Source organism: Symphalangus syndactylus, chromosome 12, assembly GCF_028878055.3.
Source record: "Symphalangus syndactylus isolate Jambi chromosome 12, NHGRI_mSymSyn1-v2.1_pri, whole genome shotgun sequence".
NCBI classification, from domain to species: domain Eukaryota; kingdom Metazoa; phylum Chordata; class Mammalia; order Primates; family Hylobatidae; genus Symphalangus; species Symphalangus syndactylus.
Genome location: NC_072441.2, coordinates 48,740,887 through 48,763,358, shown reverse-complemented (window position 1 = coordinate 48,763,358; position 22,472 = coordinate 48,740,887). Strand labels below are relative to the sequence as shown.

Genomic DNA, 22,472 nt, shown 5'->3' with positions numbered 1-22,472 from the left:
TCAAAAAATTAATGAATCTAGGAGCTGGTTTTTTGAAAAGATCAACAAAATTGATGGACCGCTAGCAAGACTAATAAAGAAGAAAAGACAGAAGAATCAAATAGATGCAATAAAAAACGAAAAAGGGGATATCACCACCGATCCCACAGAAATACAATCTACCATCAGAGAATACTACAAACACCTCTATGCAAATAAACTAGAAAATCTGGAAGAAATGGATAAATTCCTCGACAAATACACCCTCCCAAGACTAAACCAGGAAGAAGTTGAATCTCTGAATAGACCAATAACAGGTTCTGAAATTGTGGCAATAATCAATAGCTTACCAACCAAAAAGAGTCCAGGACCTGATGGATTCACAGCTGAATTCTACCAGAGGTACAAGGAGGAACTGGTACCATTCCTTCTGAAACTATTCCAATCGATAGAAAAAGAGGGAATCCTCCCTAACACATTTTACGAAGCCAGCATCGTCCTGATACCAAAACCTGGCAGAGACATAACCAAAAAAGAGAATTTCAGACCAATATCCTTGATGAACATTGATGCAAAAATCCTCAATAAAATACTGGCAAACCGAATCCAGCAGCACATCAAAAAGCTTATCCACCATGATCAAGTGGGCTTCATCCCTGGGATGCAAGGCTGGTTCAACATACGCAAATCAATAAATGTAATCCAGCATATAAACAGAACCAAAGACAAAAACCACATGATTATCTCAATAGATGCAGAAAAGGCCTTTGATAAAATTCAACAACCCTTCATGCTAAAAACTCTCAATAAATTAGGTATTGATGGGACGTATCTCAAAATAATAAGAGCTATCTACAACAAACCCACAGCCAATATCATACTGAATGGGCAAAAACTGGAAGCATTCCCTCTGAAAACTGGCACAAGACAGGGATGCCCTCTCTCACCACTCCTATTCAACATAGTGCTGGAAGTTCTGGCCAGAGCAATCAGGCAGGAGAAGGAAATAAAGGGTATTCAATTAGGAAAAGAGGAAGTCAAATTGTCCCTGTTTGCAGATGACATGATTGTATATCTAGAAAACCCCACTGTCTCAGCCCAAAATCTCCTTAAGCTGATTAGCAACTTCAGCAAAGTCTCAGGATACAAAATTAATGTACAAAAATCACAAGCATTCTTGTACACCAATAACAGACAAACAGAGAGCCAAATCATGAGTGAACTCCCATTCACAATTGCTTCAAAGAGAATAAAATACCTAGGAATCCAACTTACCAGGGATGTGAAGGACCTCTTCAAGGAGAACTACAAACCACTGCTCAATGAAATAAAAGAGGATACAAACAAATGGAAGAACATTCCATGCTCATGGGTTGGAAGAATCAATATCGTGAAAATGGCCATACTGCCCAAGGTAATTTATAGATTCAATGCCATCCCCATCAAGCTACCAATGACTTTCTTCACAGAATTGGAAAAAACTACTTTCAAGTTCATATGGAACCAAAAAAGAGCCCGCATCGCCAAGTCAATCCTAAGCCAAAAGAACAAAGCTGGAGGCATCACGCTACCTGACTTTAAACTATACTACAAGGCTACAGTAACCAAAACAGCATGGTACTGGTACCACAACAGAGACATAGATCAATGGAACAGAACAGAGCCCTCAGAAATGATGCCACATAGCTACAACTATCTGATCTTTGACAAACCTGACAAAAACAAGAAATGGGGAAAGGATTCCCTATTTAATAAATGGTGCTGGGAAAACTGGCTAGCCATATGTAGAAAGCTGCAACTGGATCCCTTCCTTACACCTTATACAAAAATTAATTCAAGATGGATTAAAGCCTTATATGTTAGACCTAAAACCATTAAAATCCTACAAGAAAACCTAGGCAATACCATTCAGGACATAGGCGTGGGCAAGGACTTCATGTCTAAAACACCAAAAGCAATGGCAACAAAAGCCAAAATTGACAAATGGGATCTCATTAAACTAAAGAGCTTCTGCACAGCAAAAGAAACTATCATCAGAGTGAACAGGCAACCTACACAATGGGAGAAAATTTTTGCAACCTACTCATCTGACAAAGGGCTAATATCCAGAATCTACAATGAACTCAAACAAATTTACAAGAAAAAAACAAACAACCCCATCAAAAAGTGGGCAAAGGACATGAACAGACACTTCTCAAAAGAAGACATTTATGCAGCCAAAAAACACATGAAGAAATGCTCCTCATCACTGGCCATCAGAGAAATGCAAATCAAAACCACAGTGAGATACCATCTCACACCAGTTAGAATGGCCATCATTAAAAAATCAGGAAACAACAGGTGCTGGAGAGGATGTGGAGAAATAGGAACACTTTTACACTGTTGGTGGGACTGTAAACTAGTTCAACCATTGTGGAAGTCAGTGTGGCGATTCCTCAGGGATCTCGAACTAGAAATACCATTTGACCCAGCCATCCCATTACTGGGTATATACCCAAAGGACTATAAATCATGCTGCTATAAAGACACATGCACACGTATGTTTACTGCGGCACTATTCACAATAGCAAAGAGTTGGAACCAACCCAAATGTCCAACAACGATAGACTGGATTAAGAAAATGTGGCACATATACACCATGGAATACTATGCAGCCATAAAAAATGATGAGTTCGTGTCCTTTGTAGGGACATGGATGAAACTGGAAAACATCATTCTCAGTAAACTATCGCAAGGACAAAAAACCAAACACCGCATGTTCTCACTCATAGGTGGGAATTGAACAATGAGAACTCACGGACACAGGAAGGGGAACATCACACTCCGGGGACTGTTGTGGGGTGGGGGGAGGGGGGAGGGACAGCATTAGGAGATACACCTAATGCTAAATGACGAATTAATGGGTGCAGGAAATCAACATGGCACATGGATACATATGTAACAAACCTGCACATTGTGCACATGTACCCTAAAACCCTAAAGTATAATAAAAAAAAAAAAAAAAAAATGAGTTCATGTCCTTTGTAGGGACATGGATGAAGCTGGAAACCATCATTCTGAGCAAACTATGGCAAGGACAGAAAACCAAACACCGCATGTTTTCACTCATAGGTGGGAAGTGACCAATGAGAACACTTGGACACAGGATGGAGAACAGCACACACCAGGGCCTGTCATGGGGTAGGGGGAGGGGGGATGGATAGCATTAGGAGATATACCTAATGTAAATGATGAGTTAATGGGTGCAGCACACCAACATGACACATGTATACATATGTAACAAACCTGCATGTTGTGTACATGCACCCTAGAACTTAAAGTATAAAATAAATAAATAAATAAAGTATCAAGAGGCCAGGGATGGTGAATCATGCCTGTAATTCTAGCACTTTGGGAGGCTGAGGCAGGAGGATCACCTGAGCCTAGCAGTTTGAGACCAGCCTGGGCAACATAGGCTGACCCCATCTCTACAGAAAATTTTAAAAAATTAGCCAGGTATAGTGGTAAATGTCTCAGCTACTCAGGAGGCTGAGGCAGGCAGATCACTTGGCCCTGGGAGGTCAAGGCTGCAGTGAGCCCTGACAGTGCCACTGCACTCCAGCCTGGGCAACAGAATAACCACCAAAATTAGCTTCTTTCTAATCTGTCACCTATATTACTTCTGTCTCAAAAAAAAAAGAAAAAAGAAAAAATTAAGTATCAAGGGGTGCTATAGGACCAGAAATAAGAATATTTAAAGTTTTAAAAGGAACTGAGTGACAACTAGCATTCCCTAACTACACTGGGAGGAAGAAGGGAAGGCAAATAGAGGTATGAACGTTAAATTCTTGTCCACCACAGCAAGAAAATACTATCTAACATTATTACCCAACGTTGACAAATCAAGATATGGATAGTGTCTGAACAGGGCCACCTCAATTCCTTCCCTCCCTGTATGTGCAAAATGTTCCTCATATCAAGAAGTGGTCTTATTTCCCACCTCTTAAATCTGATCTGCCCTTAGCAACTCACTTGATAAATAGAATATACTGGAATTACCTATGTAGTGAGTCTTCTGAAGCCAGGTCCTAAGAAGCCTTGCGGCTTCCTCCTAGGTCTCTTGGAACAATTACTCTTGAAATGTTCTTCAGAACACAATTATGAGGCTGTGAGAAGCCCAAGCTACACGGAAGGACCACATATAGATACTCTCCCACTGAACTCCTACCAATGAGCCTTTAGATAATTCCAGCCTCAACTGCCACTTAACAGCACCCACATGAGACGTCAAGCAAGACTGCCCAACTGGCTTGCTTTCTCCTTTCATTTTTTAAAAATATAATTAAGAACTCACGAGTCAATGGATTTCAATCAACTACAGTCATTATTCTAATTGATGATCAAAATGTCACATTTTAAGCCAACAGAAGAGTCTTCATATTGGATCTTGTGTCCTTCTGACACAGTCCCATTAGTCTTTGATAGGTTCCTTGCTTTCTGACCCAAGATTGCCAGAACCACTTCAATATGTAAAACGAAAATTTAAATTTTCGATTTGATCACATTTTTGTAACATACATATTATATATTTATATGAGAAATGCTGTTTTTGACATATGCATATACACGTGTGCATATAGGAAAAAAGTACACTCCTAAATGTAAATGTTAAGTAAATAAATAATATAGTTACATAGGCTGTGAGATTGGGGCATCATTTTTTCTTTTTGCTTGTCAATGTTTCCTAATCCTCAAATAAAAATGAATTACCTAAAATAGCTTTTTTAAATGGCCTCTGCTAAAACACTATTTATCTCAGCTTTTTATTTACAATATTGCTTTTAGGGAATATTGCTTCCAATATTGCTTTTGGAAACCACTGACTTCCAAATGCATTCTTTTATGGTTCTCTTTCTACCTTCTGAGTTATCCTTTGCCTGATCATCCTTCTTCTGGTCCCTGACCCCAACTGCACTGCCCTTTACACAAACCTTCATTTCTAATGGCATATGGGCCACTTTCCCCTGGGATAGCCATGCATCTCCAAAAACCTCTTAACATCTCAAAGTATCTCTCCAAACTGCTTCCCCCATTTCCTTCCATGGTGTCATCTTCCTCTAGTGCTCTGGATCATTTTGGTCTTTTCTTTCCCTTCCTTCTCTGAAATCCAAATTAGATACTGTGCTCTACTCACTGCAAAATGACTCCGATTTGTTTCTTCCTCATTAATATAACCACCGCTATAACCACCAAAATTAGCTTCTTTCTAATCTGTCACCTATATTACTTCAAGCACCTCCTAAAAGATATCCTCTCCCTCAATCAGATTTTTTCTGCATATCATCATCAGCTTTATTTTTCTTTTTTTTTTTTTTTTTTGAGACGGAGTCTCACTCTGTTACCCAGGTTTGAGTGCAGTGGCGCGATCTCGGCTCACTGCAAGCTCCGCCTCCCAGGTTCACCCCATTCTCCTGCCTCAGCCTCTCCGAGTAGCTGGGACTACAGGCACCAGCCACCACGCCCGGCTAATTTTTTGTATTTTTAGTAGAGACGGGGTTTCACCGTGGTCTCGATCTCCTGAACTCGTGATCCGCCCGCCTCGGCTTCCCAAAGTGCTGGGATTATAAGCGTGAGCCACCGCGCCCGGCCTCATCAGCTTTATTTTTCTAACATGCCAATTGTATTAAGTTATTTTTTGTCTAAAGATCCTACAACTATTCCGTGAAAAGCAAAAATGCAGGGCTGGTGAGTTTGAATTTTCACTCCACCTATCAGCTGGCCCTATCTTACTCATCCATATGTACAACCATCACCCATGTCTACACAAATCCCATACCCTGACACCCCAAGTCCTCAATATCACCCATGAAGATCTGACATCTCCTCAGTGACTTTCCTCAAAATGTTTTCTGACCTAGGAAGCCTTCCCTACTTTTTTTTCCAACCTAAATATGCATATTTTTGAAGGCTGGGTTTAAATTCCATCTATCCCAAAAGCTCTCTTAGAAAATTCAAAAAGGCATAAATATACATATGAACATTTATACAAAACTTATAAAAACTGCAAGAATATACATCAAGTACTATCAGTAGTTATCTCTGGAGAATCAGACCTAGAAAACATTATATTTACTAAGACCAATATTTCTACAAACTCAATTTTTTTTTACAAACATCTATATTCAGAAAAAAAAAATTAACAGAAATTAACACAATGATCTTTCCATTCCTTAAATTACTACGGTATTACTGATTGATCCCTGGATGACATTTTAATTTTTAAATAGTATCTTATATTTAAATCTTACATCCCTAATTGAAACCACTCATTCTATCCTATTGTTATCCCCTATCCCCCACCCTCCTTAGCTCAAAACCTCTGTAATACCTGTTTGATCCTGCCAGTAGGAAAAAAAGAAAAATAAAAAAATCTTAAAAAAAAAAAACCTCTATGAGTCACACTGGGGTGTAGAAGTATGCTTCAGTAATCTTGCATCTATATTTTCTGATCCTGTACCCGTCAATATATCAATGACTCTGGGCCCATTTAATCTAATACACCCATGACAGATAGCATCACATGTGACACATACGTCCATCAGCATAGGTGGCCATTAGATAAGATTCAGGTTATGCATAATTCCTTGTTACTTTATCCTTTTCTCTCCTATTCAAGAAAACCTACTAAAATACAAATAAGATAGATGCTATTAAAGGGATAGGATTAAATCCTTCTATAACATTTTTAAATAATTACAAATTCTGATACTTTATTGTTGGTAAATTATGGCAAAACTCACAAGTGATTTATGGTTAGTGTGGTGTCTCTACTCTGTCACCTACCTTTAAGGAGCTTTGTATAGAGTAAAATCTACATTTGCCATGGCCTCTGTATGACTGTGAGGGGAAACAAAACAGGATTTTTCTGATCCCTTCCGCAGCTTAAAAGAAAATTCTCATTTTAGCAAGTGATTACAGAAGTCTGGATTTTCTTACTACGGGAAATTTTTCTACCAGCTAGGAGTGGCTAAGACCAGAGGTTTAGAAGGTAGGGGGGAAAAGAGAACTAAATTATGCACCTACTACTGCTAGTATGGTACTAAATACTGACTGTTCTACCACCAAAGGCCTGGACAAAAATGGGCACCTTTTCCCTACTATACTACACTACACTGCACTACACTGCACTACACTACACTACACTACGACTATATGTTGATAGGAAATAAGTTCTGGGCATCCCAAATTGGAATCCTGTGTAAAAACGTGACTGTGTTCTACAGTGGCAATGATGGGGCATTTTTTAACAGGTAATAGACTGACCCAGAGTCTCAAGCACATTTCAATGGTGCTTGAGACTCTGGGTCAGTCTATTACCTATTAATGGAAACCATTTCAGGGTACCATCAACCTAGAATTAAGGTTTGGAAACAAAATCTATTACTATGTTTAATAACTATTTGCTTAATTGTAATCATTCAAGGTTTTTGATTATTTGCTTATAAGACAGAGATGAAGGTTTGAGCTAACGCACGGATTGGACTGCCAAATCAGACTCATGTGAAACAGTGTTCCTACCTAGCATTACACAAAGATAGAGACCATCAAATAATTCAAATGAAGGAGAGAGAGGTCTCGGACATCAAGGGCCACTGGCAACCCAGTTCTTTCTTTCCTTGCTGTGTGCCTACATGACCTTCTCCAATGAGCTGTGCCTTATAGATACTGGGTTCTCTTTACTATAGGTAATCCTTACCCAGGGACATCCTGCTAAGGGCATTTCAGAGTTAATGTTTCTTCTTCGTAACAAAAATCAGTACTCTATTTATCCTAAGTCTTGTTGACAAGGAGATTAGACTGGGCCACATGCCTTCTTTTTCTCCCCTCCTGTCCCCCAAGGAAGTGAATGGATTGGCAGGCCAGCTGCTTTCACCTCTTCCTCCTAGGGTTACTTAAGAACTTGGTGACATAGCTTATTGTTAATTCCCCCATTGTCTAGTTCTCTTGCATTAGAACTAAATCAAATCATTTCAACAAAACAGGTGCATCACAGAATCTCAGAATTAGAATAGAACCTTAAAGATTATTTAGTGCAAGCTCCTACCTGAAGCTTCTGCTGATTGTATCTACTTTTATATCTATCTGATTAAAGCTATCTTATGGTGGAATAGCCACTTTAAAAGGTCTTTCCATTGTGATAATCTTCCAATCACTGAGGATGTCTTTCTTCCATAAAATAGAAGTCTCCCCTACCTCTCTTTACTACCCCATTTGTCCTAGTCCCAACATCAGAATTAATCCAGAATAAGTCTACTCCCCCTTCCACTTAGTAGTCCTTTCACATTTCCAGGGACATTTCAAGGCCATCATGTCCTTCTAGTTCTTAGCTTTTCTAGGCTGACATCTCCAGGTCCTTCAATTGTTTGTTATAAGACAATAGCTACCTAATCTAATATCTCTTCTCTGCAGTTAACTAGCAGCTCTCTTCCAGATACATGCAAGTTTAGGGACTTCAGATGATGATGGTCTTGGATGTGGTCTGACCGGGCAAACTACGTGTGAATTGGATACCATGCCTCCTCTAATAGAATCTAAATTTGAAAAAGCTTTCTGTTTTAGCAGATGTGATAAACTGGCATAACCGAGATGCAGTCATCTACCACCTCCAGGTCATTCTTTATCCTTATGCATTGTTGAACCTAAATGCAAAACTTAACATTTATCATTATTAAGTTCCACCCATTTGTTTCAGTTTATAGTTCCAGGATGAAGCCTTTCTAAAAATGTAATAACATTGTCCAATATGTTATTAGTTCTCCTTCCTAACTTTGTTTCAGTTATCTCATAAGCTTGCTTTAACTTTTTTATTATGGTAAAATATATATGACATAAAATTTACCCTTTTGACAACTTTTAAGTGTGCAATTCAGTGGCATTAAGTACATTCATTTTGTTATACAACCATCACCACCATCCATCTCCAGAACTTTCCATATTCCCAAATGGAAACTGTACCATTAAACAATAATTCCCCATTATCCCTTCTGCCCAGCCAGGATCACACCACTGCACTACAGCCTGGCGACAGAGCAAGACTCCATCTCAAAAAAAGAGAAAATAAATAATAATAATAATAATAATAATAATAATAATATGGTGGGCTTGGAAATTGATGCATATTGAATGATTTTCAAGTTTAAATGTTTTCCAAATATATTCTAACTCATTATCTAAAGGCATGGTTTAATTGGAGATAGAAGGTGATTCACAAGGAACACATACACAAAATAATGAAGGCTATCAAAGTAGTCGGAAAGGGTGTACAAAGGATGGTAGTTTGTCCTTAAAAATTGGGGATTAAAGCATAAATGTGTTCATTTCTCTTAGAATAAGAGATCAGCTTGTCAGGTTTTCCTTGATAATTAGTATCCTGCTCCAGGGATGAAAGATGAGTATCAGGAAAAAAGGCTGTAGGATTTGTACCTCTCTATATAGACAGAAGAGGATTCATTAAGCTCTAAACTGCTCTGCCAGAGAATTTTAAAACGTCAGTAAATATAGTAGAAAGATACAAAAATAGCAATCAAGACATTATATAACCTATAATACCTTAAATTCCAAAGAATCTTACTTTTCAACTATTTCTTCAGTAAGGATACATTTTAAACCTACAGGGAACTTGCTTCTATTCGTCACTTTAAGTTTTACTTTGTTCTAATAACAAAATCATTTAAGAAAAAAAGCTTACTGCAAATAGCTTAAATGGTTACATAAGTATGAAGTCAAAGTGCTTTCCAAATACAAGTTCTCATTATTGCATAAGTGATAAGAATTTCATGATCATTTACCACCCCCCCAAAATTATAATTATTATTATTTTTGTTTGCTTTACTTGGAATAACAAAATGCACAAAATGACCTGGGAATTCACTGCATAGAAAAAAAACCTTCTTATAGTCAATGAGTAACTACTGTAAGATTGGTAAATAACATAGGATCCTTATAGCATCTGTTAACATTCATCATTTCATCTAACTTTTCTTATTTTGTTTCCCTATGAATAGATTCACTTTAAAACATAAATTTTAAACTATAACAATAGAACATAGACATATCAAAAAAGCAACCATCTTTAGGAAAAAAAGTTGCAGTTGCAATATCTACCTTGAGCTTGTTGGTATACTTATGTTGAAAAACAATTGATTCTAGAGAAACCTAACAAAAATACAAGGAATATAAAGTTGCTAGTTTACATATGTATATGCAGAAATTTTAGATATATAATTTAATTTGCTTTACTGCCTGAGATCTGTTGGAAGAATCCTCTATTAACCTTGGTCTTGGAGTTCTGATAAAGTCTGAGCAAGATTTCTCCACTGCTCCAACCTACTTAAATGTAATTATGTATATGTAATTGCACATGGAATTAAACAGAAAAGAAGTATTTTCGCTGGCTCATACTCTTTGCTGTTAAATCATAAAAGCATCTAGAAATACAGACAAATATCTATAGCTACACAATCCTGAAGGTTTTAAATGGAAATTCAAAGAATTAGGGTCATTTGCCTGTCTCAAAATCTATGAATACAAACAGACACACCAACACAGACACACATAAAGGTATTATTTTAGTTAATACACAAGATAGCATATCACAAAAGCAATCCCTGAATGCATCTGGAGATGGTCTTTAAAAACTAAGAATTGTATGTTTAGATTTATGTTCACTTTTACATCACTATTCCCAATCTTGTCTGCCAGTTAGGCTACAGAAAATCCTGGAACTCACCAGTACAAGGTAGTATGCATACAGGGACGCACAATGATGCATTATAAAAAATTTGTCACCAATCACTTTCCAATACAAAATTATAATGGACAAATCTGTAAGAAAGAAAAGTGAGTAAAGTATCACATAAGAAGAAGGTAGCACTGTTTTCCAAATGTATTGAACTCTTTCTCCTGCCAACTCATCGCTGTCCACTCTGAGCCCACAGCACTTTGTTCATCCCTCAGTTAGTCTGATTATCTACTTTACCATAAAATCTCTGCTCCTATATGCCTGTCTCATCCACTCTCCTGTGGCTCCTCTAAGACAAGGGCCAGGTTGTGCGCATCTTTATACCCTCAGAATCTAGCACAAGGCCTGGCATATAGGTTGGTGCAAAAGTAACTGCGATTTTTGCCATTATTTTTAATCACAAAAACTGCAATTACTTTTGTACCAACCTAATCATATGTAATATAATATTTGTTGAAAGCATAAATGAATAACTTGTTTCCAGAGTTAAAATAAACAAAAAATATTATTGAATAGAAATGATTTTAAATAAGCTTAAGTGACTGATTTTTGTCACTACAATAATTCAAACAGAGATAAGATGGTCATAGGGAAGGTACAAAATGACCAACTCATTTATAAAACAAATTGTACAAAAAATATTTTAAAAATAAAAAAGAATGCAATTAAATACTAATTCAAAATAGTAACGCCACCAAAAACTATAACTATTAAAAAGAAAAACAAAGAAAAAAGCTTACTTATGCAAATTTTATAAAAACAACACAAAACCATGACTACTGGAACACATTTCAAGAACTCTTGCAAGTGAGGGACCCTAAAAGTTAAACTTCATTAGTTTCACAGTCATTACACTTAAGAGCCTCATTAGGACAAAGAGGGACCATATCCTTGCTGATAAGAAATGTCCAGGCCTCAGCTGTTTGAGGCATCACTCTGTAACTCTGATCTTCAGTGAGAAACAGAAAACCATTTCATGAAAAGATATTTCATGTTCTACCATCATAGCAGGTATTTTCTTCCTCTGTATGCTTCCTAAATGCTATCTCTCAAATAAACCAAAAGCATAGACTATGTATTCTTTGTATAATTCCGTGAGTAGTTTACAAAGAATTAGACAATAAAACAACATCTCACATACCAGAAATGAGGTAGCCTGAGGCAATAGCAATATTCACATTTGCAAGTGATGGACCACCCCTGAAAAACAAAAAAGGTTCCTTTTAAAGTATATAGATTATAGATAACCGCTACTTCTTTTTTCTATAGAGATTTAAATATAATGAAATTGCTTTCTATAGATTCTCAAATGGTAAGCTGTCATCTTCAAATAAAATTGCAAAACACACAATGACAGTTTAGCCGAACTGTGACTCATCATGTGGTACTGGTGTTAGCACTAAGATAACTACTGCTATTATCTTACATAGTAAGATAGTTACATAGTAAGTGAACTACTAGTGAAAGTAACACTAAAATAGCTGAACTACAAATATTTAATAGAAACATTTAGCACAAGTTGTGCCCTCTTTACAAATTTTGATCTGTAAATATAACCAGGAAAATTTGACCTGAAGTAAATCATGACATAAAATACAAAACTATCAAAAATTATGTTAAAGTTTGATAAGGCAAAACTTGAACAATGAATCAAATCTTTGTTATGAAATTTACTTCCCAAAAGAATTGGTTTTATTTTGCTGATGGTCATGTTAGTAAAATGAAAATGAAAATTGTTTTCTTTTGTTTTTTTTCTTTTATTATTATTATACTTTAAGTTTTAGGGTACATGTGCACAATGTGCAGGTTTGTTACATACGTATACATGTGCCATGTTGGAGTGCTGCACCCATTAACTTGTCATTTAGCATTAGGTATATCTCCTACTGCTATCCCTCCCCCCTCCCCCCTCCCCCTCCCCCCACCCCACAACAGTCCCCGGAGTGTGATGCTCCCCTTCCTGTGTCCATGTGTTCTCATTGTTCAATTCCCACCTATGATTGACAGCATGCAAGCTAGTAATTTTGTAGGTAGACTATTTAAAAACATAGTCATGGAATTAAATTCACTAAATTAATTCTCTTTGAAAAACAGCATCCCAATGAAAATGTATCAATACTGATATTATTCTTATGGGAATAATTTTATATTTATGAATACAAAAACGTCCTTGCAGTCAAATGGTGGTGGTCAAAAGAACAGGCTAGACTGTCCTACATCCCCCGGAGCCCACAACTACCTCATCTCAATGCAGTGCTTCTTCAAACATGCCTGCTCTCTCAAACTAGGCTGAACTAAGCCCTCTCATATAACACCAGGAAACAGTTTGCAAAATTTCTGCCATTGGAATGACATTTAAATTTTTCTAAAAGGACCATCTTACATGTTATCCTATTACTGCTGAACACAGTTATCATTAGTGCATTAGTGTTTCAAATCCTGTGGTACTAAATTCCTATCACATGGCCATCTGTAACTCTCATTTCATCTCTTTGATATCAAATGAGTCAAACATAAATTGGAGACAAAAAAGTCTTAAGTAGATATTATCCAAGTTGACCACCTTATCTCAATAATGATTTATTTTTCTTCAGAACTGTGACTACAATAACTTGGCTTTACTCATTAACACAGTACAAATGTTTAAATTATCATCATAATCTCCTTGTTTGGGATAACAATTGCTACACTAAGGCAAAATGGCCTTCATTTGTGTTCAAATCTAAAATAAATCATTTAAATGCACTTTGCTAGAATGTCTGAGCACAAGCATTTTAATAAGGCATATACCATCAATATGTTTTCTGTTTTAAAGTGATGTTCTTATAAATAATTAATATCAAAACATAAATGAAATTGGCAATCTTAGAAAAAGAAACAGCTTACCAAAGTGGATCAGCTTTAGTAGCCTCATCGAATAAGAAAATGTACAGGCCAAAAATACCAACCACCAAAGAATGGCATGTGGATACTACCCTGAAATTAAAATGCACACAAAGATTTTAGATTCTTTGCAATAAAATTTAATTCTGACAAGACATAGAACATTCTGAACAAGTTATACCTGGAAGCATTTATATACAGGGGTGGAGTATAACGGAGAGTATAATGCAAAATTGCCATTTCTTGCCATTTAGAAATCCAAAGGCCACAGCTTTACTTTGGAATAAAGAACGAGGAAGATACCAAGGCCTACAATTTCGTGCTAGAGAATGGTGAATCACTTATCGGTTAAAAGTTCTAAGACAGATAGATGCATACATGATGATGCAGCTGACAGACTTTTGTGCACAGATGGCAACTGGCAAGCCCACTACCCTTGACTCCAAGCTCCAGCCCCAACAGCATCAATGCAGGATAAGTTTCCTGCTCCAATCAGCTGGGAATGACTTCCAGATCTACTGGCTTTAACAAACTCCATATCCTTAAAACAATTCAAATGAATCATGATATGAAGATTTATTATCTTGGGAGGCTTCAGTTTTTAAAGTACGTTGACATGCACTATTGCACTTGATTCTTGTAACAAATTTTTAAGAAAGCAAGGGTAGCTATTTTTAGTCCCTCTTTATCATTATTATGAAAACATTTCTAAACAGAAAAATTGAGGACCATAAATTTATATGGAAAATTTGTTTTTAAAAGAAACACCCAACCAAAAGCACAATGTTCTCAAGATCCAGGTCAAGTTTTCTTTTATAGAAGGAATAAGTTTAACATAAAAACCGTAAGTTTCTATGAATATATCTTGTTAATAAATTTAATGATGTGACTAATTCCCAAGCTCTATGTTACTTAAAGAACTATACTTAGGATACTGTGTATTTATCCATACAATAAAGTTTTTTTACCCAACAATTTCAGATTTCTCACATCTTTATCAAGAAGTTCACAAGTAATGAAGCTTCTTTTCTTTTCATTAGGATAAAAAATGAGAGGTACAGCAAAGTTTTCTCTCTAAAAATTACTGGTGTGCAATACATTTTTCTCTACAATATGATCCCAAATCTTTAAAAGTAAGTAAAATATATCAACTAATATTAGGTTTGATATCAGAAAATTTCATTGTAACTTGAGAAACCAATATACTTGACCTGATAGCATGTTACAAAATAGATGTATCATGCTAAATCAAGCCATATTTTAAATAAGCAAAGATTCTCACTAATTTAAAGGCATTGACCAAGTATCATTTATAATACCTAAGAATCATTTTGAAATGTGAATAATTAATCCAATTTATCTGGTTTACAAGTCTATAATTTTCATGCCAAGCGTACCTTGAGCACAGGATAAAAATGTAAATTCCTTGGCCAGGCATGGTGGCTCACACCTGTAATCCCAGCACTTTGGGAGGCCAAGGTGGGCGGGTCACCTGAGGTCAGGAGTTTGAGACCAGCCTGGTCAACATGGTGAAATTCCGTCTCTACCAAAAATACAAAAATTAGCTGGGTACGGTGGTACACGCCTGTAATCCCAGCTACTCGGGAGGCTGAGGCACAAGAATCACTTGAACCTGGGAGGCAAAGGTTTCAGTGAGCAGAGACTGCACCACTGTACTCCAGCCTGGGCAACAGAGCGAGACTCTGTCTCAAAAAAAAAAAAAAAAAAAAAATTAAATTCCTTGATATCAAATAAAATACTACATCTAAATGGTCATACAGCCCACTCTCTATTGCTATTCAAAAATTATATAAAATTTAAAAATATATAATCTCTCCTACAAACTTGTTTTACTGTTTGGTAACCATAGTCAAAAAGCTCCCTTTTGAAAAACCTAACTTTTTATTTCTGACACTCAGGCCTCAGATTCACTTCTATTTTGAGATGTTATGTGGTAAATGGAAAGCATTCTAAGCCCTCAGCTGATGGAAATGGTGTATGATTCAGTACAGAAAAGTTAAATATTACTTGGTCCAATCAAATATCTCCCTCTGTAATGAGGAGGAAGAACAAATACCCTGCCCTCACTCATACACTATTCTGTATTAAAAGTCTATACTATATTTTCAGAAACTTCTGTTAATAAAAATTTTATATTTTATTATTTAAAATCAGATTCCTAGCAAAGGAAAATTTAGATTCCTTGGTATCTAAAAAGAAATTCTAAGATATTACCCAAGATAAAATATTTCAATTTTTTTTCAAAGAGGGTGGAAAAGAAATGTTTGTGCATATAAAGGGATAGCACTCTAAGGAAATGATTAATGACCATTTTAGAATAGCAATTTTAAGTTACTAGTCACAAGTAGTGTAAATACTGCCAACAGAAATTATATAGCTCAGTCAGAAAGAGCTAAATTTTAGAGAAACATTTAAAAATTAGTAGCATTTCAACACAATAAGACTTTCGATGTGATAGGTAAGAAGGTGAATATAAGTAATTAAGAAAATTTTTTTACATTATAAGATATAACACCTGTAAGTATATACGTTTTCAGAAAAAGTAACAATTCAGTACAACAATTTCTCACTTTTAAACTGTTGTCTCTCAAGTGGGCATTTCCAGTATTTTTTTTTCCTCCATTTCTTTTTATACTAGATGGCTGAGACCACTCATTGTTTAGAGACTCTTTCCTGATTACTAGAAAGAATTATGTGTGTTTATCTGTATGTTTCAAACTGGAGGCTGAATTTTAAGACATATATATTTTACTCAAAATACAGCCTCCTTTTCCTACTTTGCACTCTCCACCTCACAGCTTAAGTCCTTTGTAAAAAAAGCTGGAGTGAGAAGCAGGAGCAAACTTGAGAGAAAGAGAAAACACCACTGAATACCTAAATGAATTTCATATAATCCCAGACTCCTTTTTCAAATAGAAACTCAGTTTCCCAAATGGTATTTCCTGTGTCATAGAATGGCAGTGATAAGACTAGATAATGCAAAATATTTTTCAATTTCATTTCATTTTCACCTTGACTTCCATCTCTCTGTACCCTTCCCTATTTCTCTGACTTGTAGCTACCTAACATTCAAATGCCTTTACCTATTCTAACCACAGGAAAGAGGAAATGAAACTAGTTCAACATTTAATCAGAGAATGTATGTACCCCTTTCTCTTTCCTACCATTCTATCTATCTTCATATGTTAGAATAGATTTTTTAAAGTAATGGTATCTCTAGTATAACGCATTTGAACAGTATTTTTGTGCTAGTCTTAAGACAAAATAATCATACTACTTATTTTTTGAAAATATGTGGAGAAATAATTCTTGCTTTTTGGGTGAAAAGAACTTTGACATGTATGACCCTGATACATCACTGTAAAGTGCAAAAAAAAAAAAAAACTAGAGTCTTATTAAATTCACAGTCTAAATCATAAAAGTAGATGCCTGCAAAACAATTTGGTTCAAAGAAAGGGAATTTCAAATCAAATATGACCATTCTCAAATAAATACTCAGACACTGACAGAATTTCTTGAATTTTAAAAGGAAATTTCAATGAAAGATAATTATAGCAAACTTTAGAGACTTGCTGAATCCATTTTATGGTTAGTATTAACTTCAACTAAATAGCAACAACAAAAAATATGGCCATGGCTGCTCTGACTCACTGAGGTTTACAAATGCACAGCAATGTTTGGGGACATAAAATGCTCTAAGGCACATGAAGAAGTCATCAGAGCCAGTTTGTGTTTGAAATCTTGTGAGATTAATAAGTTGTACACACACAAAAAAATTGCAACCAACTTTTTAAAACTCTGGCAGGGTGCAGTGGCTCACGCCTGTAATCCCAGCATTTTGGGAGGGCAAGGTGGGTGGATCACCTGAGGTCAGGAGTTCGAGACCATCCTGGCCAACACAGTGAAACCCCGTCTCTACTAAAAACACAAAAATTAGCTTGGTATGGTGGCATATGCCTGTAATCCCAGCTACTCAGGAAGCTGAGGCAGGAGAATCGCTTGAACCCGGGAGGCAGAGGTTGCAGCGAGCCAAGATTGCGCCACTGCACTCCAGCCTGGGCGGCAGAACGAGACTCCGTCTCAAAAAAATAAATAAATAAAATAAAAATAAAACTCCAGCAGATTTAGAAATCTATCAATAGATGTCTAATTCTTTCTCCATTTACTTTTCTGTTTAAAAAAAAACTAAAAAGAAATTTTTACTTTAAAATTATATAACAAAATAATAAATGCTGGGGGGCTCTAAATTATAATGCAAAGCTCATTAAAAGATTCATATGCACTGACTGTACACTTTGTTCCCTGGTGTGTAGAGTTTAACTGCCCCAGGTCTGGCTAAGTTGGCCAATGCTGTATCGTATAAGCTACTCAGAAGTACAACTAATTTTTTCTTCTATCTTTGTTTCCAAAGAATATGTTTGTTATAAATATTTCAAAGAAGAACACGAAAGTACTAGTATTCATCCACAGTCAGCTGGAGTCTACTTCATCTTCACACACTTCATCAGAAACTTAAGTAAATTTCTCCTAACATCTTTCAATATATGAATTCTTAAACTTTTTTTTGCATGAGATCATCTACTTGTTTTTCCTTTTATTCCTAAGATCAAATAAAAATTTGGCCTTACATTAAATCCTAAATACTTTTTTGAAATATTTTAAATAATTTTATCTCATAAACTAGTTTCTTTTCATCAATTACATTTTCATATGCTTTACCTTGAGTTCCATTCAATCTTCTTTTTGAAGCTGAGACTATTGAAACCTGGAGAAACTTTTGCTGAAAACCAGTAACTTACAAAGTAGAAAAGAAGCTGAAAGGTGAAAAAGCTGGTACAGATAACACTGATGAACAGTTTTGTGTTGATCTCCATATTTCTTCAACCTGTTAAGATAAATGACAGCTATAAATTGTTATCTCATAATAAACCTAGAGTAATTTTTTTATTTTAAGAAATATGTCTTGTAATTTTAGTAATTTTTAAAATTTAGAACAAATGTAAGAATATAAAGAAACTATAAGAATTTTTGACCTTTTGTATATTTCTTCACCTTTACCATCTATTTGTCATGTATCTTATGTCTGTTTTATCTTAAAGATCTCAATATTAGAGGTGTCATTTATAATTTTAACATCATGATATTCAAAATTATCTAAGTCTTAACATTAACAGGGAATTTCAAGTACTATAAGTAAAAAGTATTCTTCTAATAATATTTCAATTAAATTTAGGACAAATCACTTGATTTCTTTATCCCTCAATTTCTCATCTATGATATGAAAGAGTTGGTTACATAATTTCTAAGAAACAAGCCAAAAATCATAGAACTAACACTGCCTGTAATAACAAAACAAAAAATAATTCCATAATTAAAAAACTAATTTTGCAGCAGGACAAACAACATTTAAAACAAAATTAAAATCTTAAGAAGAACATAGTCTTAGAAAAGAGCCATTGCACTGTTGAGGCAAGACAATAGGGTCTGGAGGCAGGGAACCTAAGGCCAATTCATACTGACTTCCTAGAACTAAATCAAACAGAAAAGCCCAACTTTACACACCTAAGTAACAAAATAACTGGAGGTTACTCCCTTTGAAAACCCCTCCCTCACTTTTCTGAGTGGCAAATGGAAAACTGAAAGTACCTCTGATTGGTTGCTTTCCGCAACCAATCAGACGTTTACATAGGAGTATAACTTTATAACTTCGTTTCAGCCTCTGATTAGTTGCTTTCCCCAACCAATCTGACTGACTGCCAGCCAAGTCTTCCTTTGCACAGAAGTGTAACTTCCCCTCCCCCCCCACCCCCACCCCCACCTCCAGATGGAGTCTTGCAGTGTCCCCCAGGCTAGAGTGCAGTGGTGCGATAGATCTCAGCTCACTGTAACCTCTGCCTTCCGGGTCCAAGCAATTCTGCTGCCTCAGCATCCCGAGTGACTGGGATTACAGGCACGCACCACCACACTCGGCTAATTTTTGTATTTTTAGTAGAGACGGGGTTTCACCATGTTGGCCAGACTGGTCTTGAACTCCTGACCTCGTGATCCACCCACCTCAGCCTCCTAAAGTGCTGGGATTACGTGAGGCACCACACCCGGCCTAGATTGTGGGCCACTACTTCATTTGCATGGGGTGTACAACAAGTGGCCAGTGGGAAATCTGTAGCAGGTATTTAAACCCTAGAAAATTCTGTAACCGGGCTCTTGAGCCCCTATGGTAGGACCCACTCCCACCCTGTGGAGTGTACTTTCATTTTTAATAAATCGCTACTTTTGTTGCTTCATTCCTTCCTTGCTTTGTTTGTGCATTTTGTCCGATTCTTTGTTCAAAATGCCAAGAACCTGAACACCCTCCACCGCTAACACTGTCACTGCACAAATGAGAATTTAATTTTTAAAATATGCTCTTCAATCACACACATTCTTGGAGCAAAAGGCCTGCAGGGCTTTTTATCCCTTAAAAAAAAAAAAAGATTTTTATAAAAGAGCTTCAGGTCTTAACAATCGAGTTAGCAGAAAGAATAGTACTATGCATATATGCACACTCAAAGTGTGTTTTCTATCTCATTGAGCTGAACTTTATTTGGCTCCTAAAAATCTTAGGAACATTCAGAGCCAAAAAAAAAAGGCACTAAAGCATTTGCTCATATCCAGCATATACAGCATTTCTATGGCTCCATCTTTGATAAAGCTGATGCTCAAATGAAAAGGAAATAAATCAATACACATTTCCAGCTGCCTAATGCAAAAAAATAAAGTCACCTACTGAAGTCAATTCACCAGAGAAAAGCCAAGTCATTGACTGCACTAGCAATAACCCCACTTCATTCCCTTCCGACCAGGATACCGTAATAAGAATCAGTCTCCCACAGGGCCCCTTCCGTCAGAATTCATATGTCTATAATGAATTCTTTCCTCATTCTGTGTGTGTGTGTGTGTGTGTGTGTACTTGGTAAAAATATTGATATTACAATTCTTCTCTATGAGACTCCATTAACTTTACTGCTCTTTTACTTCTTTTTAATTCAACATATGTTTATTGGGTATTAAAATTTTAATTTGTGGTTTTTAGCCTAGGTTTAATATTAACCAAACAATACATAAAGGTTTTGTACATAAATTAAGCATCACCATAATTTGCTAAGTGGGATGTAAGGAGAATAATGCTTTTCTAAGATTAAAACAAATAGGTATCTGGAGGCCAGATGGACACAAAATTGGAAAAAAAATATAATCAGTAATCAGAAGAGAATGGAGAATCTAATATTAAATGTGAGGAGGTCTCCCCTGAAGACTTTCGTATGCTCTCTGCTGATCCTAGAGCAGAAGGTGGGCACGGGCTGCTCATTTAGTTTGTTAAAATTCAATGTATACAAAGCATTTATTTCATGAATGTTAAAAGGTGTCATAAAACATATCATACCTTATCCACTTTATGAATTGTTCATTTAATGTATTTAAAGGCACTCAAACAATTCACCATTAAAAAATGTATCATCCCGCCCTCCCCCCAAAATCGAGTTTTTAAGTCTTTGTTATACTAGATGAATATTACATTTTGAACAGAATTATTATCTGGTAAGACTTTGGGATATATGTTGAGAGTCTCCCTTTGGAAAAATGTTTCATTTAAAACTAAATAAAGAGCTCCATATATTCAAGCTGTGACTTCCACTAAAAGCTCAACATATAGAAGCCAATTAAATTGTTCTACTCTCAGCTTTGCCTCTTAGTAAACAGCTGCTTGCTTAATCAGTCATGCCAAATCAAGAACTAATCTAGAGATCTTTACAAATTTCCCCAGAAAACCAAGGCTTCTGGTAGGAAGCAGCTATCCCTGTTCATTCACTTTAATGCATGACTCAGGCAAGAAAAATGGTAAAAAGTGATAAAACCAAAGGATGCTCATTACTAACATATATTAAGGGCCTGCAAGAGTTTGGTGATTACTAAGTACAGGAAAATACAGTAAAACTGGAAAAGCAGACCTACTTCATATACCTCTACAGGTAGCTAGTAGCTGGCAGAAGGCTGGGATACTATTTGGTCTAGCGAACAGCAGCTGAAACAGATAAGGGAAATACTTCTGTAGCAATTTACAAGAGTGTCTAGACATGAACTCTACAATATAATTAGTTCATCTTGATTCACAGGAATTGTGGACATCAAAGAAACTTTTCCAGAGACCTGTTGAATGAAATAATATTTATACTTTTCATTCAAGATGGTTTACATAAACTTTAATTGACATTGATTTCTTAGTAGGAAAAAACATGAAAAGGTCTGAAGTACAGTCATGCGCTGAATAACGATGTTTCAGTCAATGACAGACCACATATACAATGGTGGTGTCATAAGATTATAATGGAGCTGAAAACTCCTATCACCTAGAGACGCTGTAGCCATCATAACACCGCAGCGCAACACATTACTTATGTGTTTGGGGTGATGCTGGTGTAAATAAACCTATTGCACTGACGGTCATATAAAAGTCTAGCACATACAATTATGTGCAGTACATAATAGTTGACAATGATAATAAATGACTATGTTACTGGCTTATGCATTTACTACACTATACTTTTTATCATGATTTTACAGTGTATTCCTTCTATTTATTAAAAAAACCACACACACAATTAACTGTAAAACAGCCTCAGGAAAGTCCTTCAGGAGGCAGTCCAGAAGGAGGCATTGTTCTCATAGGAGATGACAGCTCCATGTGTGTTACTGCCCCTGAAGACCTTCCAGTGGGACAAGATGTGGAGGTGGATGACAGTGATATTGATGGTTCTGACAGACCTAGGCT

General features: G+C 36.1%; 1 protein-coding gene across 7 annotated transcripts in view; it reads right to left on the bottom strand.

The window, feature by feature from the left end:
• Window positions 1–22,472, bottom strand: part of TLCD4 (TLC domain containing 4) — a 126,240-nt gene that overhangs the window by 37,173 nt on the left and 66,595 nt on the right. For 6 of the 7 annotated variants that reach the window (XM_063625573.1, XM_063625575.1, XM_063625571.1 and 3 more), the window contains 4 exons: window positions 18,383–18,548; window positions 13,646–13,735; window positions 11,901–11,959; window positions 10,748–10,842 (listed from right to left, as the gene is read on the bottom strand). In XM_063625573.1, coding sequence (XP_063481643.1) covers window positions 10,748–10,842; window positions 11,901–11,959; window positions 13,646–13,735; window positions 18,383–18,537 — 399 coding nt within the window. In that variant the 5' untranslated portion in view covers window positions 18,538–18,548. Of the gene's footprint in view, window positions 1–10,747; window positions 10,843–11,900; window positions 11,960–13,645; window positions 13,736–18,382; window positions 18,549–21,655; window positions 21,683–22,472 lie in introns of those variants that run through there. The other variant, XM_063625577.1, reaches the window with a different exon arrangement.